The sequence below is a fragment of the Pipistrellus kuhlii genome, unplaced genomic scaffold (genome assembly GCF_014108245.1).
Source record: "Pipistrellus kuhlii isolate mPipKuh1 unplaced genomic scaffold, mPipKuh1.p scaffold_m20_p_51, whole genome shotgun sequence".
NCBI classification, from domain to species: Eukaryota; Metazoa; Chordata; class Mammalia; order Chiroptera; family Vespertilionidae; genus Pipistrellus; species Pipistrellus kuhlii.
The window spans coordinates 2,165,814-2,183,782 of record NW_023425553.1 but is presented as its reverse complement, the minus strand read 5'-3'; the positions used below and the strand labels follow the sequence as shown (position 1 = coordinate 2,183,782).

The following is a 17,969-nucleotide window of genomic DNA, read 5'->3' as shown; positions in this document are numbered from 1 at the left end:
TAATAGCAACAAAGGCAGGAGAAACTATAAATGTCTGTCCACACCCCCAGCAAAGATCAGGTCCCTGATATGTTATCCCTGATATGTCCATGTTGCTCAAGAAAACACGACTTCAATCCTCTTGTGAACACCTTGCAGGTCAATGAATCACCACCTCATTGATAATTAGAACTAGGAGGGTCCTTGAATACAAATCAAGTCCAGCTTCCTGATGTTACAGATACAGAAGCTGATTGAGGTCCACAGAGGGAAGAAATTTTCCTAGGTCCTACAGCATATTGAAACAGCGCTAAGCATCCAGATCTGGACTGTAGAGTTCTGGGTTCTTACCTGTCCAGTTCTTCATCCAGGGGTTGGTAGTTGAGCTCATAGCATTCAATTCTTTTTAAAAAGTCTTCCAGAACCTTTTCTCGGTCACAGTCTATGTAATCAGGGCTGCCGAGTTTCACTTGCTGGGAGAAGAGAGAAGGACAGAGGGACCGTGGAAGACAGAGACTCTGACAGTGCCCTTGGGAAGGGCCATTAGAGATCATTTAAGAACATTTATAAGAGGCCTGGAGATTGTGCCATGAGAAATGGCTGAAAAACAGGAGATCCTGGCCAGGGGTCACAATAACTCACATGTATCGAGTGTTTCCTGGGAGAATATGGCATGTTTGCTTTAGGGCTGGCATCTCCAATTCTCTCAATACCTACCTTCTCTACCCATCCCAGTGAAGGGCACTCTCATCCACTCAGTCAACAGAGCCTAAAAGGCAACTGGGAAACATCCTAGATGAGTCCCTTTTTAACATTCCCCTCCTCTCAGCAGGCACCAAAATCCTCTCCACTATATCTTACAAATATCTCTTCAATTGGCCTGTATTTTCTTTCGCCTGAATGTTCATGATAGCTTTGTGACTGATCACTCTCTAAAATCTTGTTACTTCTGCCCAGCCGGTGTGACTCAGTGGTTGAGCGTTGACCTATGAACCAGAAGGCCATGGTTCTATTCCCCGTCAAGGCACATATGCGGGTTGTGGGTTCGATCCCCAGTAGGGGATGTGCAAGAGGCAACTAATCAATGATTCTCTCTCATCATTGATGTTTCTATCTCTCTCTTCCTCTCTGAAATCAATAAAAATATATAAAATAAAATCTTGTTATTGAAAAAAAAGTTTCTGATGTATTTCCCATACTAATAGCCAGAGGATATTTCTAACTTGCAGATCTGACCATAGAATTCCCTTGCTTAAGACCTTTTACCAGTTCTCATATATTTTAGCACAAACTATGAAATATTTTAGCAGGTGACTCATGGTTTGTCATGATTGGGCTGGAAAGAATTTTTCATCTTCATCTCCTATTATTCCCCTATTTCTCTGCACACTTTGCTTTAGCCAACCCAAGCAACTTACAGTTCCCTGGAGATGCCATATTTCATACATGCTATTCTGTTATTTCCCATTCTCTGCCTGCCAAATTCCTATGCATTCTTCAAGATGCAGGTTAGCTATTGCCTTCCTTGAGAAGTTTTCCTATTGCACCTACCCCTCTCATGCAATGTTAGGTTCTTAATATTCTGTTCCCACAGCCTCCCTTATTCCCTCATCTTAGCATTGATAGCGCAGAATTATACCTATGAACTTGTCAGTCTTTCTCAAGACTGTGAGCACAAGAGCAAGATTCTTCTCTATCCATTTCTATATCTCTAATACCCAGAATGGCCCAGCATAGTGTATGGATTCATTTTCTGTTGAATAAATAAATGGATGAATAGACAAAGAAGAAAGAGAAGGATTGGGCATGTTCTGTGCCTATAGAGGCAAAAAATAGGACCAGTTGAATGGAAATTACAAGATTTCAGCTTGATTGGACTTTACTTTATCAAGGCAATGAGCCTCTTGTCACTGGAGGTATGGGGAGAAAGTCTAGACCTGTGCTCGGCAAACTGTGGCTCACAAGCCACATGAGGCTCTTTGGCCCCTTGAGTGCGGCTCGTCCACAAAATACCACAGCCTGGGAGAGTCTATTTTGAAGAAGTGGCGTTAGAAGAAGTTTAAGTTTAAAAAAAATTTGGCTCGCAAAGGAAATTTCAATCGTTATACTGTTGATTATTTGGCTCTGTTGACTAATGAGTTTGCAGACCACTGGGCTAGACAAACATTCACCTGAGATTTCAAGTATCTGATGGAGGGTTGAAGATGACTTTTAAGGTATCTTCTGTCACTGAGCTTCAGTAATTTGATGAAATAAGGAACAATAAAATACAGAAAGTGATCTAATTCTAGACCACATGCCTAGAATCTAAAAGCAGTGATAGCTCTGCTGTGAATCGTGGGGCAGAATAAAGAGTTTTTGAGGCAGATAGCCAAGTCTGAGGTCCATTCCCAGTTCTACCTCTTTCTGATGGTACAAATCCTTGACAAGTCACTTCTCTTGGAACCTCAGTTTCCAACACTGAAATTATTCCTAACATGCAGGTTTGTTGTGAAAAATCAATGAGTAAAGCTTGGAGCCTGCTGCATATTAATAACTCTATATATGTTTGCCTCATTTAATTTCATAGGAAAATTGTAGGCCACAGTTGTCATGGAATGATTCCTGTAGGAAGTGGAAAGAGAACCTTGGGGAAGAATACTTCCTTTGATCCAATAGAGGTAGTTTTAGGCATGATCCAAGCCTGAAGCAGAGTAAGGAGGGAAGGTAACTGGGAGTCCTTACCTTGATGTTTTCTGCAATGATACCAGGGTCATTACAGATGGACTCAATGAAAAACACCTATAAGAGAAACAGAAGAGAGATTTCCATCAGGGAATTATGTTTGATAGGCTTGACCCTTTCTCAATGACTCTGATTCATCACTGGGGGCATCTCTGACAACAGGATTTCATTCAGTGGTGCTTTTAAGGATTCAGATTTTTATGGGGCAGATGGGGTCTAAATTGAATGTTCCAGATTATTGCTTTGTATTTTGACTGTTTTTTTGTTTTTTTTTGTTTTAAACATGGGATCCTATAAGTAATGTCTACAAAATAAATCAGGCTTAGAAAGACAATCTTTCTTTTCTTTCTTTCTTTCTTTCTTTCTTTCTTTCTTTCTTTCTTTCTTTCTTTCTTTCTCTCTCTCTCTCTCTCTCTCTCTCTCTCTCTCTCTCTCTCTCTCTCTCTCTCTCCTTTCTTTCTTCCTTTCTTCCTTCCTTCCTTCCTTCCTTCCTTCCTTCCTTCCTTCCTTCCTTCCTTCCTTCCTTCCTTCTTTTCTTTCTTTCTTTCTTTCTTTCTTTCTTTCTTTCTTTCTTTCTTTCTTTCTTTCTTTCTTTCTTTCTCGTCACAAAGAAAACTTTTTAAAAATTCCCCTTCACCTTTTACACCCACATTCACTCTGGCAATCAAATTTGTTCTCTGTATCTATGCGTCTGTTTCTGTTTTACTTATTCATTTGTGCATGTTTTTTATATTCTATAAATAAGTGAAATCATATGGTATTCATTTTTTTTTTTACTTATTTCACTTAGTATAATATCCTCTAGGTACATCCATGTTGTTGAAAATGGTAATTTTCATTCTTTTAATTGCTAGATAATATTCCATGGTGTGTGTGTAAGTATATATACATCCTTCTTGGAGCCCTACATCTTTCTAAGAACCCAATCGCTCTCCATATGCCATATTTTCTTTATTCATCTATTGATGGACACCTACAGTAGGTTGCTTTCATATCTTGGCTATTGTAAATAATGCTGAAATAAACATAGGGGTGCATATATATTTAATTAGTGTTTTTATCTTCTTTTTTATTTATTTTTATTTATTTTTAACAGAGAGGAAGGGAGAGAGATAGAGACCTAGAAACGTTGATGAGAGAGAAACATCGACCAGCTGTCTCTCGCACACCCCCTACTGGGGACGTGCCCGCAACCAATGTACATGCCCTTGACCGGAATCGAACCTGGGACCTTTCAGTCTGCAGACCGATGCTCTACCATTGAGCCAAACTGGCTTCGGCTGTTTTTATCTTCTTTGGATAAAAAAACAGAAGTAGTATTTCTGGGGCATGTGGCAATTCTGTTTTTATTTATTTTTTTTTTAATTTTTTTTTTTTTAGGAATTTCCATACTGTTTTCCACAGTGGCTGTACTGATTTACATTCCCACCCACAATGCACGAGGATTCACTTTTCTCCATATTCTCGCCAACATTTGTTATTTGTTGGCTTTAAAATTTTTGAAATTGATTTTTCAGAGAGAGGAAGGGAGTGAGGAATATTAATATAAGAGAAACATCGATCAATTACCTGCCCCAGCTGGGAACCAAACCTTAACCTCAGTATGTGCCCTGACTGGGAATCAAATCTGCCACCTTTTGGTGTATGGGATGATGCTCCAATTAACTTAGCCACCCAGCAAGGGGTTGTTGACTTATTGACGATAGCCACTCTGACTGGTGTGAGGTGCTATTCACTGTGGTTTTGATGTTTCATGATGTTGAGCATCCTTTCTTATGTCTATCAGTCATCTGTATGTCTCCGATGGAGAAATATATATTCAGGTCTGCTACCCATTTTTCAATTGGATTTTTTTTGTTTTCTTACTATTGAGTTGTATGAGTTTTTTATATTTTGGATATTAACCCCTTATCAAATATATCACAAATATCTTCTCTTATTCAGTAGATTTTCCCCCCTCCATTTTGTTCATGGTTTCCCATGCTGGCTTTTAGTTCGTATATACTGAGTGGCCAGATTATTATGATCTCTGAAATATAATAATCTGGCCACTCAAATAAAAATATATATCAATATGTATTAGAGGCCCAGTACATGAATTTGTGCATGGGTGGGGTCCAGCCAGCCTGGCCAGGGGAAGGGGACATGGGTGGTTGGTTGGCCTTCCTGCTGGTCAAACTCCTGATTGAGGGGACAATTTGCATATTAGCCTTTTATTATATAGGCTATACATTGAGTGGCCAGATTATTATGTATTCAGAGATCATCATCATCTGGCCACTCAGTGTATATGTGTTTTGTACTGGTTCTCTCTCCACTTTCCTCACTCCAACCCCTCCACAGTGTCAGCCTGCCAGCCATCACCTTCATTGCCTAACATGGCACACCTCCTTTCCTGTTCTGTTCTGTTTTGCTGCTTCTAACCATGATCTGGAAAGCCATCTCAACCAGATTAAAACGTTGACCCTATGGTAGCTGAGTTGGCACCGATGAGTCCTCTGGTTTGCCTTTCTTTGGAGTTTGTGCTGGATCAGTAGGCTCTAGATAAGAGTGGCAGTGTTACTGTACCTTGTAACCATGTTCCTTAGCAAACTGCAAAATCAGTGACCGTCGTTCTCTGGTAGTGTTGGTGGCATCAAAAACCTAGAGGCACATGATGAGATTGGTTTACTGTGAGTCTGGTGCTGGTAGAATGCCTACTCTTTGAGCATCCCTGTATTTAGCCACGTGGAGTGCTACCAGGAAAGAGAACTTGGACTTGGTGACAAATGATAGGAAAGATTTGGAATTGGATTGTGTCAATTTCTCAAGTACTCATTGAGTCCTACTGTTGCTCCCAAAATGTAGCAGGCTTTGTAAGTATAAGACAAGAAAAATTGTGGGGTTTTAAAAAATATATTTTTACCAATTTCAGAGAAGAAGTGAGAGGGAAAGAGAGACAGAAACATCAATGGTGAGAGAGAACCATTGACTGGCAGCCTCCTGCAACGTGGGCATGTGCCCTGATCAGGAATGGAACCATGACCTTATGGCTCACAGGTCGATGCTCAACCATTGAGCCATGCTGGCCAAGCAAAAATTGTGGGTTTTTATTAGGGTCATTATACAGGTGAAGTAGCTAGCCTTTGAGGAAGGATTTGCCTTAACCGAGGTCACTGAGAGTTGCTGACAGAACAGAGTTTGAACTGATTTCTCATCGTCTAGGTGAGGCATCTTCCTTCCTTATCACCCTGGAGCCCTTTAAGAACAGGAAACAACTCACAAGGTCCAGCACCTTAGACGGGACAATTTGCATATTTGAGGATCTTTTCCCCTTTTAGAATTTGCAAATCCTATTTCAAAAGCCTGAGATTAAATTGACTAAAATGTTTAGGTAAATCTCAGAACTCAAAATGTTTTACTGTAGTTTAAATTTTAGTGTACTGCTGCTAATTTTTTGCGAGTCAGGTGGGAGGTATAGTAGTTAACTGTATATTTAGGAGTCACAACAACTTGGATTACAGTTCTGTCCTGCCACATACATACTGTACCATTTTTGGAAATTATTTAATCTCTCTGTGTGTCATTCTTCTGGGATATAAAGTGGGGTATAATACCTATCTCATAGGGTAAGGTGGAATTAAATTAATATGTACAAAGTACCTAGAATAACGTGTGGAACACAGTGAATGCTCAATACACATATTAACTGTTCTCCATCCCAGCAGAAACCGTAGGGAACAATACAAGTTTCTTTACCGCAACGTGGCCTTCCTCACGGCTGAGATAATCATGGACATCCTTCAGGGCTGCCAGAGCACACCGCCTGTAAAAGGAGAGAGAAACAAACAAGACCCATCCTCAAGATTGGCTCCTCTCCATTTTCCTGCAGTATCTTTTGCACCATCTCTCAGATGTCCTAGGTTAAATTATTCCCCTATTAAACATCTACACAAGGTGTCCTATCTTCTAGGCACCATGACAAGCACAGAGATGTCACACAGGTTACAGTGGTTCTGTGTGGACATCTTAGGGGCAGGTATAAAGTGGCATGCCCAGGAAAAACAGAATGACAGAAGACATATTATTAAAGGCTCCATTCCTTGAGTTACTAGAGCTCAAGCTGAGCTGCTTCTTGAACCCAGTTAGAGCCCAAGTATATGGTCTGTGAAGGAGAAGGCATTCCTGACACGGATACCAGTGCAAGGACATGTATGGCATTGGCAATGTATTTATGGTTTTGGTATAAATCTATTAAGTGATTACTCTTTTCAAGGTTCTATTATGAAAGCATGGATCAATAAGTGAGACAAGGGCTCTTTTCTGTAAGTGCTCAACCTTGAAGTTGAATGGATGTGATTGGAGAGATTGGAATATGCCAAGTTACTGAGACTCTTGCCTCAAATATTAGCCTGAAAAGTTTCCATTCTTTCCTGTCAGAAGTAAGATACTGTTCAAAGTTTTTAAGCAGGGGATAGCTATGACCAGAAACATATTGTAGGTAATATGGTAGAAGGGCTGTCCAAACCACCCTTTGAGAGTCTAGAGGGCCTCCTTGATAACCCTCATGGCTCTGCCCTAGTCCCCCATCACCTGAACAAAGCCCTCCCTCAGCCAGGGAGCAGCACAGGTCCCTAAAATGTTAGATACTTACTTCCTGATAAGTAGGGCCTCCATGTTGTCTGGAAGAAAGAATTCGTAGTTCTTGTAGCTAACTGCCTCTCGTCGATACTGGCCTAAATTAAACACTGAAAGCAGGGAACACTGATGAAGAGTTTGGGAAGATCTCAGTAGCAAAAACATGTCCTTGTTGGGAGGGAATTTAGAGGTAGAAGGAGGTATAATTTATAATCATATCATATGCTTATAAAGCTTTAAATTTTGTCTACCATATTATTTATTATTCACAACAATCCTGCAAAGTGGGAATCACCATTTCCATTTTACAAATGAGGAAAGTGAAGTTCAGAGATGGTAAGTAACACCATAGTTAATTAGTGGGGAACTGGAATTTAAACTCAGAGCTGTTTGGTTCCAAAGCTGGTTGTCTTTTCACTAGTTTAGTTTATCATAAACTCCAACCCTTTTCATGCCCTACTCCACTGGAAAGATAAAGACACTGAGATCCAGTGAGTAAAATCAATCACCAAGAGTCAAACAGTGAGTCAGAACTAGTTTGGGCTTTCTGAATCATAGTCCAATGTTATTACATTTTTCTGTATCCTGACAGAGAAACTAAATTTAAGCCCTCCCTAAGCCATATTTCTCATTTGTAATGGGAAAAAAAAACAGAGAGGAGGGAAGAAAAGGGGATAATAGGCAATGAGGTAAAGTAATATTTCATGCATTCAACTAATACATTTTTTTAGACGTACACTCTGTGAAGGACATGACTCCTGGGGTCTCAGAGATGAACCATATTTGTGTGATGAGGCTCTCAAAGTCCTCAGAATCCAGCAGACAGGACAGAGAACAAATCAGTAAACAGAGATCTCATCCAGTTTGTTAAGTGCTCTGTCAGAGCCATGTAAAAAGTAAGGGGAAAGGAAAGGTTAACTTTGGGTGATCTGAGGCTTCTTGGAGAAAGCAGACTTGAATTAATCATTTGGGGGGGCAGGCCTTTTATGGGCCAACATGGGAGATGGGGGAGGGAGCAAAGGCAATTTCAGGTAGAGGAACAGCTTGAGCAAAGAAAGCTAGGGCATTGGAGGAAGGCAGAGCATGTTTGGGGGATTGTGAGTCATCCACTGTGACTGAGGCCTGAGAGACTTGCAGGGGATGATTGTAGAAGTCCTTGAACAACAGGCCAAGGAGCTTGGAGTTAAGACCCATCCACCACTGGGTTATGTGCCTCCTATACTCAGGAGAGGCTCCTGTGAGCCAGCAGGCCTCCAGGAGAACTGTTCCTTCTGCCCTCTGTTCTGTGAATGCCCTACTTCTCCCACAGGACTCAGCTCAAATATAACCTACCTGGAAGCTTTCACTGCCTTCCTGTTGGTAATTTCCCCTATGATCCCCCTCACTATCCTAATCTGGGATTCCTAGGTGACATGAAGTACTCTTATGCATCACAACCAGATGGAGAACTCTTCAAGAATAGGGTGCGAATTGCATCCATTTTTACACCTCCAATGCCTAGCATGGGTTTGGCACATGGAAAAGCATTGGGAAACTCTTCACTAGTGAATTAAAGAAAGTGCATTAAGAGAAAGAAGAAATGGAAGGAAGAGAGGAGGAGACTTGGTGGAACGGGGGGTTGGGAATGGGGCAGATAAATAAAGGTGTTGGGATGGCAAGAGAAAGGAGAGGAAATGAATGGAGGAAGGGAGGGTACAGGGCCATGTTGGATTCTTTTCTCTTCCCATCAGTAGAGCCAAGTATGAGCCGTGGTACAGTGAGTGTCAGGGTTTGGAATCACGTAAATATGGGTTCATATCCTGGGTCTGTCACTTATTGGCCATGTGCCCTTAGACAAGACACTTCACCTCCCAGGAATTAATTTTATCAACTGTGAAATGATGATAACAGTTCCTCATTCCTGGGTGTTTTAAGAACTTAAGAATAGCTGTGCGTTCTGTGAGGACAAACATCCGACTTACTTGTCTTTGTTTGCCCAACATCCAACAAATAATTAATGCTTGAGTGGATAAATGAATGCCAAGGAGACCTGTTTTCTGCACTGGGGAGTAGTGTGCTCCATTTTACTAGAGAAATCTAACTACTTGCCATGTAAAGGAGGAACATGGCCCAATAAAAATATTCAGCTATTCGATATGTTGATATTCTTTAAAAGCATCAGCATAGTCATTAGGGAATAAATAAATTTGGTATTTAGTTTTAATCTTGTCATCCTTGAGAGACAGAAATAAATATGATCTAGTCCCTTGCCCCCTATAGCAGGTCCGGGGGAGAGATACCCAGACACACACTATAATAACACACGATGCCATTAGTGTTGGCATACAGGGGACTGTGGTAGGGTTTGTATGGGAGCTCAGATGCGCACGGTCTTGCAAAAATGGAGCTCCTTGAGGTAAGATATTTAATCTTACTAGTTTTCCTGCCTAGACCCTAGCCTTAGGTAGGGCACAGAGTATGTGCTCAAGAAATTTGAAATTTTATAACAGTATAGTGGTAGTGGTAGTAGTAGTAATAGCAGTAGCAGAAGCAGTAGCAGTAATAGTCCACATTCTATTAATAATTGAGACTTCCCTGGTACTGAGGCATACTACCTTACTCTGTTTCCAGCCAGTAGCCTGTAGGGGGCTGTATAACAAAAGGTTTCAGAGACTTACCTTTAGTTGGTGTTCCTATCCAGTTCAGATATCGAGTGAGCTTCGTAGAGATGTAAGTCTTTCCTCGAGCTGGTAAGCCCACCATAATCACCATTGTGGGGGAATTGGTAAACTGGGGTATAGTTGCTGGAAGACAAACAGAGCCTCAAAAACTTGTCTCCAGGTTCATATGATCTATTAATAGTATCAACTCAGGGATGCAGAATTTTATAACTGTATAAAAATCCCTGGAAATTGCAAATTGACTTCTCTTGAATTAATCAGAAAACTGAGATTGCAGTGCAAACATCTAACCTAAAATCTGTAGAGACAAGTTTCTTCACGGACAGTATTCAGATCATTGTTTGTCTTTCAGAGATACTACTGAACAACATATAAACTCATAAGAAATTCAACTAAACATGGCTAAGGAATTGCTAAATATTAGCTGTAGGCTAGTGTAAGATGTGAAGACCCTGGGGGTTGTAGACATAGGTGGTTTTGCATCCTCTTGTAGACTTTTTCCTTTAGGAATTCCACCAAGTGCTGACAGGGTAGACTGAGAAGAATCCTGAGAAATATATTTTATTCTGGCTTGGGATGGGAAACAAAACAGCAACTATTTGCTGAAGTTTTCCCCCAGACCATTCTCTCTACATACCCTATGGTAGAAAAAAAGCCCTAATCATCACGGGGGAAAAGGCAATAAAACTGTAGCTTGAGAGCACAGGAAAAGGAGGGAGTGTTCCCAACTACTTTTATGATTCCAGAGTAACCCTGGTACCAGATATACCAAAATAAGACTAACAGAATGCCAAAAAGCCCTAGAGTCCAGTATCTCTCATAAACTTAAATGCAAAAATCCTCATGAAAATATTGTAAAATAGAATCCAACATCACATAAAAAGAATCATAGTGGAATTCTGTTCAGGTATGCGAGATTAGATGAATGTTCAAAAAAGTCAATCAATATAACCCATGATATTAACAAACTAAAAAAGAAAAATATATCAATTCGTGGAGAAAAACACTTCATAAATTAAACGCCCATTAGTAATAAAATGTACGGCAAGTTAAGAATAGAGGAGAATTACTTAAACTTGATAAGGGACCTCTATAACAAAACCTACCATCGTCATTACCCTTGAAAGTGCAAGCCTGAATGCTTTTCCCATAAGATTAGAAACAATGTAAAGATGTCCATGCTACAGTCTTTAGACTTAGTACTGAAAACTCTAACCAGTGCAATGAAGCAGTAGAAGGAAATAAAGGGCATATAATTTGAAAAAGAATCAATAAAACATTCCATATATGTAGATGTCATAATTCTATACATAGAAATGCCTCCAAACTATAAAAAACCCCACTTAGAACTAGGAAGTAAATTCAGCATGGTTGCAGGATACAAGGTCAACTCAAAAAATCAATTGTGAGACTTTCACTTCCATCATTAAGAGCTCCATGTGCCGAAACCAGTTTGGCTCAGTGGATAGAGCATCGGCCTGCGGAGTGAAAGGTCCCAGGTTCGATTCCAGCCGAGGGCATGCACCTTGGTTGTGGGCACATCCTCAGTGGGGGGGCATGCAAGAGGCAGCTGATCAATGTTTCTAACTCTCTATCCCTCTCTCTTCCTCTCTGTAAAAAAAAAATCAATAAAATATTTTTTAGAAAAAGAGCTCCGTGTACCTGCTCTCCCAGTGAAACAAGCAAAGCTGGCAAATATGAAAACAAAAATAGGGCAATCAGTAAGTAGTAGAGCCTAGAGCATAATAGCAGTTGAGACTGACAGCTTAATAGATCAGGGAAAGATAGTCAATGTGAGCCCAAAGACTCCAGGAGCAACACCACAGGGAAACAGACTTAATTAAAATAGCCTAACCAAGTCCTAGAGCAAAGAGTTATACAGATATGCATTGCTTAATAGTAGGGATATGTTCTGAGCAGTGTCATTAGCCAATTTTATCCTTGTGTGAACATCACATATTTCACTTACACAAACCTAGATGGTATAGCCTTCTATACACCCAGGCCATATGGTATAGTCTATTGCTCCTAGGCTGCAAATCTATATAGCATGTTACTGTACTCAATGGTAAGTATTTGAGCATCTAGACATAGAAAAGAAACATATGAAGAAATTTACTCAAAATGGATCAAAGACCTAAATATAAGAGCTAAAACTATACAACTCATAAGAAAACCTGGGCATAACTCTTTGTGACTTTGGATTAGATGTTTTCAGGGATATAATACCTAAAGCAAATCCAACAAAAGAAACAACAGGTAGGAGTCAAGACAGTCTTTCCAATAAATGGTGCTGGGAAACTTGGCCAGATATATGCCAAAACAAAACAAAACAAAACAAACAAACAAATAAACAAAAAATTATATCACCAACTTACACCATACACAAAAGTAAACTAAAAATGGTTAAAGGACTTAAATGTTAGATGGGAAACCATAAAAACCTTAGAATACTCCTTAGGCAGCAAAATATCTGACATATGTTGTAGCAATATATTTACCGATACAGCTCCTAGGGCAATGGAGATTAACGAGAAAATAAACAAATGGGACTACATCAAAATAAAAAGCTTCAAGCAAACAAAAAGAAAGCCCACTGCATTGGAGAACATATTTGCCAGTGTTATCTCCAAAATTTACAGGGAACTCATACAATTTAACAAAAGGAAGATAAACAATCCAATCAAAAAATGGGCAAAGGACCTAAATAGACACTTTTCAAAAGACGACATACAGAAAGCTGAGAGACATATGAAAACATGCTCAAAGTCACTAATCATCCGAGAGATGCAAATCAAAATGACAGGTACCATCTCACACCTGTCAGAGTGGCTATCATCAACAAATCAACAAACGACAAGTGCTGGCGAGGATGCGGAGAAAAAGGAACTGTCATGCACTGCTGGTGGGAATGCAGACCGGGGCAGCCACTGTGGAAAATAGTATGGAGTTTCCTAAAAAAAAAAAAAAAAAAAAAAAAAAAAAAAAAGAAACTCCCATTTGACCCAGTAGTCCCACCTCTGGAAATATATCCTGAGAAACCAGAAACACCTATCAGAAAGGACATACGCACCCTTATGTTCATAGCAGCACAATTTACAATAGCTAAGATTTGGAAACAGCCTAGGTGCCCATCTGCAGATGAGTGGATTAGAAAACTGTGGTACATCTACACAATGGAATACTACGCTGCTATAAAAAATAAGGAACTTTTGCCATTTGCAACAACATGGATGGACCTAGAAAGCATTATGCTAAGCAAAATAAGCCAGTTGGAGAAAGATAAATATCACATTATCTCACTCATATGTGAGGTAAATGAACAACATAAACTGATGAACAAAAAAAATAGATCAGAGACAGAGAAACACTGAACAGACAGTCCAGCCTCAGAAAGAAGGTGTGTGTGTGTGTGTGTGTGTGTGTGTGTGTGTGTGTGTGTGTGAGGGGAGGTAAGAGAGCAACCAAAGGATTTGTATGCATGCATATTAGCATAACCAATGGACACGGACACTGGGGCAGTGGGGGCTTGTCCTAGGGGAAGCAAGTGATGGTTGGGGGGTTCAATCAGGGAAAAAGGAGACATATGTAATACTTTAAACAATAAAAAAAAGAAGGAAACAATAGTTAAATCTCACTTCATCCAAATGAAAACTTTGTGCTTCAAAAGATATTGTCAAGAACATGAAAAGACAACTCACAGTAAATATTTACAATTCATATATCTGATAAGAGCTTAGTTTCCTAAATATATTTTTAAAAGCTCTTACAAATAAATACAAATAACTTACTTTTTTTTAAAAAAAAAATGGGCAAAATAGCCCTAACCGGTTTGGCTCAGTGGATAGAGCGTTGGTCTGCGGATTGAAGGGTCCCAGGTTCGATTCCGGTCACAGGCATGTACCTTGGTTGCGGGCACATCCCCAGTGGAGAATGTGCAGGAGGCAGGTGACCTATGGTTCCCTCTCATTGATGTTTCTAACTCTCTATCCCTCTCCCTTCCTCTCTGTAAAAAAAAAAAAAAAATCAATAATATATATATACACGTATGTATTTAAAAATGGGCAAAATATTTGAACGGACATTTCTCCAAAGAAGATAAAGAAATGGTCAATAAGTACATGAAAAAATGCTCAACATCATAAGTCATAAATGAAATGCAAATGAGAATCACAATGAGAAATTTCCTATCCACTTATGATGGCTACAATAAAAAAAAATGGACAAGTGGTAGTGAGGATATAGAAAAACTGGAACCCTCATATGCGGCGTTGGGGAATGTGAAATGGTGAAACTAATTTGAAAATAGATTGGCGATGTCTCAAAGTATTCTACAGCAGCCCCCACTTATTCTGGGTTTTGCTTTCCGTGGTTTCAGGTACCCATGCTCAGCCATCGTCTGAAAATATTAAATGGAAAATCCCAATAACAAACAATTGGTAAGCTTAAAATTGCACACAATTTTGAGTAGAGTGATGAAATATCACACCACCCAGTTCCGTCCTGCTCAAGACATAAATCATCCCTTTGTCCAGCATATCCATGCTGTGTACCTGCCAGTCATTTAGTGGCCTTCTCAGTTACCAGATCAACGTCATGGTAGCAAACTGCTAGTGTTCAAATAAGCCTTATTTTACTTCATGATGGATCCAAAGCACAAGAATAGTGTTGCTGGCAATTGGGATATGCCAAAAGAAGCTGTAAAGTGCTTCCTTCAAGTGAAAGGTGAGTATGGTACCCTATGATATTTTGAGAGAGACCAAATTCACGTACCTTTTATTGTCACATTTATTATCATATATGTTATAATTATTTTGTTTGCACTGGCCATTGTTAATCTCTTATTGGAATTAATTGGTCAATTAACCGTTATCATAGGTCTGTGCGTGTAGGAGAAACATATTATACTTAGGTTTTGACACCATCTGTAGCTTCAGGTATCCACTAGGGTATTAGAACATACCCCTGTCCGGGGTCTACTGTATATAGAGTTACCATATGACACAGCAATTCCACTCCTAGGTATATACCCAAGAGAAATAAAAGCATATGTCCAAACAAAAAGCTCTACAAGAATGTCCATGACAACATTATTCACAATACCCAGAATTGAAAACAACCCAAGTGTCTATCAATTTATGAATGGCTAAACAAACGTGGGGTATCCATACCCATGGAATATTATTGAGCTATAGAAAGGAATGAAGTACCTATACATGCTACAACATGGATTAACCTTAAAAATATTATTCCCAATGAAAGAAACCAGATATAAAAGGCAACATATCGTTTGATTCCATTTATATGAAATGTCCAGACTAGGCAAATCTATAGAGACAATAAGTAGATTAATGGTTGCCAGGGCCTGAGGGAAGAGAAGAATGTGGAATAACTCTAAAGGGTATGTGATTTTTTTTTTCTTTTTAAATATATTTTATTGATTTTTTTTACAGAGAGGAAGGGAGAAGGATAGAGAGTTAGAAACATCGATGAGAGAGACAATCGATCAGCTGCCTCCTGCACACCCCCTACTGGGGATGTGCCCGCAACCAAGGTACATGCTCCCAACCGGAATGGAACCTGGGACCTTTCAGTCCGCAGGCCATCGCTCTATCCACTGAGCCAAACTGATTTCGGCGGGGATATGTGATTTCTTTTGGGGGTGATGAAATGTTCTGGAATTAGTTGTGATGCTATACAACTGTGTGTGAATATACTAACCACCACTAAGTACATTTTATTTTTTTTGCTAATCCTCACCTGAGCATGTTTTTCCATTGATTTTTTTTAATAGAAAGTGGAAGAGAGAGAGAGAGAGAAAGAGAGAGAGAGAGAGAGAGAGATGTGTGAGAGAGACACATGGAATGGTTGTCTCTAGCAAGCACCCCAGCCAGATAGAACCTGCAACCTAGGTATGCGGCCTTACCCATGATCCTTCAGTCCAAGGGCCAACACTCTAACCATTAAGCCATACCAACTAGGGAACCAATAAGTATATTTTAAAATGGGAAACTGGATAGTATGCGAATTATATCTTCATTAAGGACAATTAAAAAAAAAGTATAGGGAAATATATGTCAGGCCAATGTTAAGCTAAATAAAACTAATATGTATATTAATATAAAAAAGTGATTTCAGGGCAAAATGCCAGTGAACTATTGTAGATTACCAGAAATAAATAAGCTCCTTACACATGAATAACATGTTCAAGTCACCAGGAAGATATAGCAGTTCTAAACTTGTTTGTAACTATTTTACAGAGCTTCAAAATTGACATAGTCACAAGGAAACATTAACAAAAGTTGCATATCAAGAAGCAGCCAAAACTCCAGAAAAATTGAGCATTTGAGCCAGATAAACAAGTAAGTCTTAAGTATGTACTACACTGAACCCACTGTAAAATGCACATTTTTTTTCAAGTGCTCATGGAATAGTCGCCAAAAAGTTTATGTTAGACCATAAAGTAAATCTCAGTAGATTTCAAAGACCTCAAATCACGCAAAGTTTGTTCTGGGAAGATAATTAAATCAGCCTGGAAATGGCAAGGGCAATGATCTGTTAAAACCGAAACTTGTCCTGGCCCAAGGTCACGCAGGGATTAAGGAAGGTCTCCTGCTGTGCAGGCATTAACCCCTTAGTTGCAAGACGCTAACTTTAGGCCCCAGCAATCCTGGAAAAGGGACTGAGATGGTCAGGGCAACCGGCTAAATGGCAGAGAAACTAAGAAACCTGAAGCAGTGCTTGCTGACCCAATTTTCTGGAGACATTTTACAAATACATGTGTCTATTCAATTGTATATCAGTCAAACATCAGCCCTGGAGAGTAGGCCAATTATAGCATTGGAAGCTTGTATTTTAAAAAAGAAAGTTTGAACATTAAGGAAGTGAGCATCCAACTCCAGAGGTTAAAAAGAATAAAGAAACTCTCTACAGACTGATTCATATGCCTTTCAGCATAACAATTATTGCTTGTCTCATTTTTTATTCTTATAAGTATATTTCCAGTAGGACATGATCTCACTCATCTAGGGGAAATGGTGAACAACATAGACTGATGAATAAGAACAGACCCAGAGATAAGGAGCCATGGGTCAGACTGTTGGACCTCAAAGGGAGGGTGGGGATAAAAGGGAGAGATCAACCAAAGGACTTATGTGCACACTTATTAGCCTAAACTCCAGTGGTCAAGGACAATAGGGAGGTGGGGGTATGAGGGGGGTGGGGGTGGGGGATTGGAATGGGGGGTTGAGGAAAAATATGTGATACCTTAATCAATAAAGAAATTTAAAAAAAGAATAGCAGAATAAACCAAGAGAGAATGAAAGAAATAGGATAATGATTAAAAAAAAAAAAAAAGTAGTTGAATAGAACACAAAAACATACAGGAAGAATAAAAAAGCCGAAGTCAATTATTTTTAAAAACAGAGAAAAGTAACAAACTTCTGGAAAAATTGATCAAGAAAGAAAAAGAGAAGGTGCAAATAAACAACATTAGAAAAAAAAAAAAAGAGAGAGAGAGAGGCTATAACTAAATGTTTTTTTTTAAAATGTAAAGATAGGAACTTTATGCAAATAAATTTGAAAACTGGTGTGAAATAGAAAAAACCTAGGAAACCAGAACTTAACAAAACTGACAAGTAGAAATGGCAAACTGGTGTGATCCAATAATTATTTAACAGATTGTATCAGTTAAAATATTTCTGCCTGGCCTGCATGGCTCAGTGGTTGGGTGTTGACCTATGAACCAGGAGGTCATAGTTAGATTTCCAGTCAGGGCATATGCCCTGGTTGCAGGCTTGATCCCCAGTGTAGGGAGTGCAGAAGGCAGCTGATCAATGATTTTCTCTCATCATCAATGTTTCTATCTCTTTCTCCCTTTCCCTTCCTCTCTGAAATCAATAAAAAAATTTTTTTTAAGTTAAAAATAAAATATTTCTTGCAATGAAGATGCCAGGTCTCAATGTTTTTACCTGAAAATTGTGCCAAATA

The 17,969-nt window shown here is 39.3% G+C and overlaps 1 protein-coding gene across 3 annotated transcripts in view; it reads right to left on the bottom strand.

The window, feature by feature from the left end:
• The window catches only part of PFKFB1 (6-phosphofructo-2-kinase/fructose-2,6-biphosphatase 1), a 46,788-nt gene that overhangs the window by 18,971 nt on the left and 9,848 nt on the right, over window positions 1–17,969 (bottom strand). For all 3 annotated transcript variants that reach the window (XM_036415764.2, XM_036415762.2, XM_036415761.2), the window contains exons 2-7: window positions 9,978–10,103; window positions 7,337–7,430; window positions 6,442–6,508; window positions 5,272–5,346; window positions 2,704–2,760; window positions 331–452 (exon numbers count right to left, since the gene is read on the bottom strand). In XM_036415764.2, the coding sequence (XP_036271657.1) occupies window positions 331–452; window positions 2,704–2,760; window positions 5,272–5,346; window positions 6,442–6,508; window positions 7,337–7,430; window positions 9,978–10,103 (541 nt within the window). The remainder of the gene's footprint in view (window positions 1–330; window positions 453–2,703; window positions 2,761–5,271; window positions 5,347–6,441; window positions 6,509–7,336; window positions 7,431–9,977; window positions 10,104–17,969) is intronic.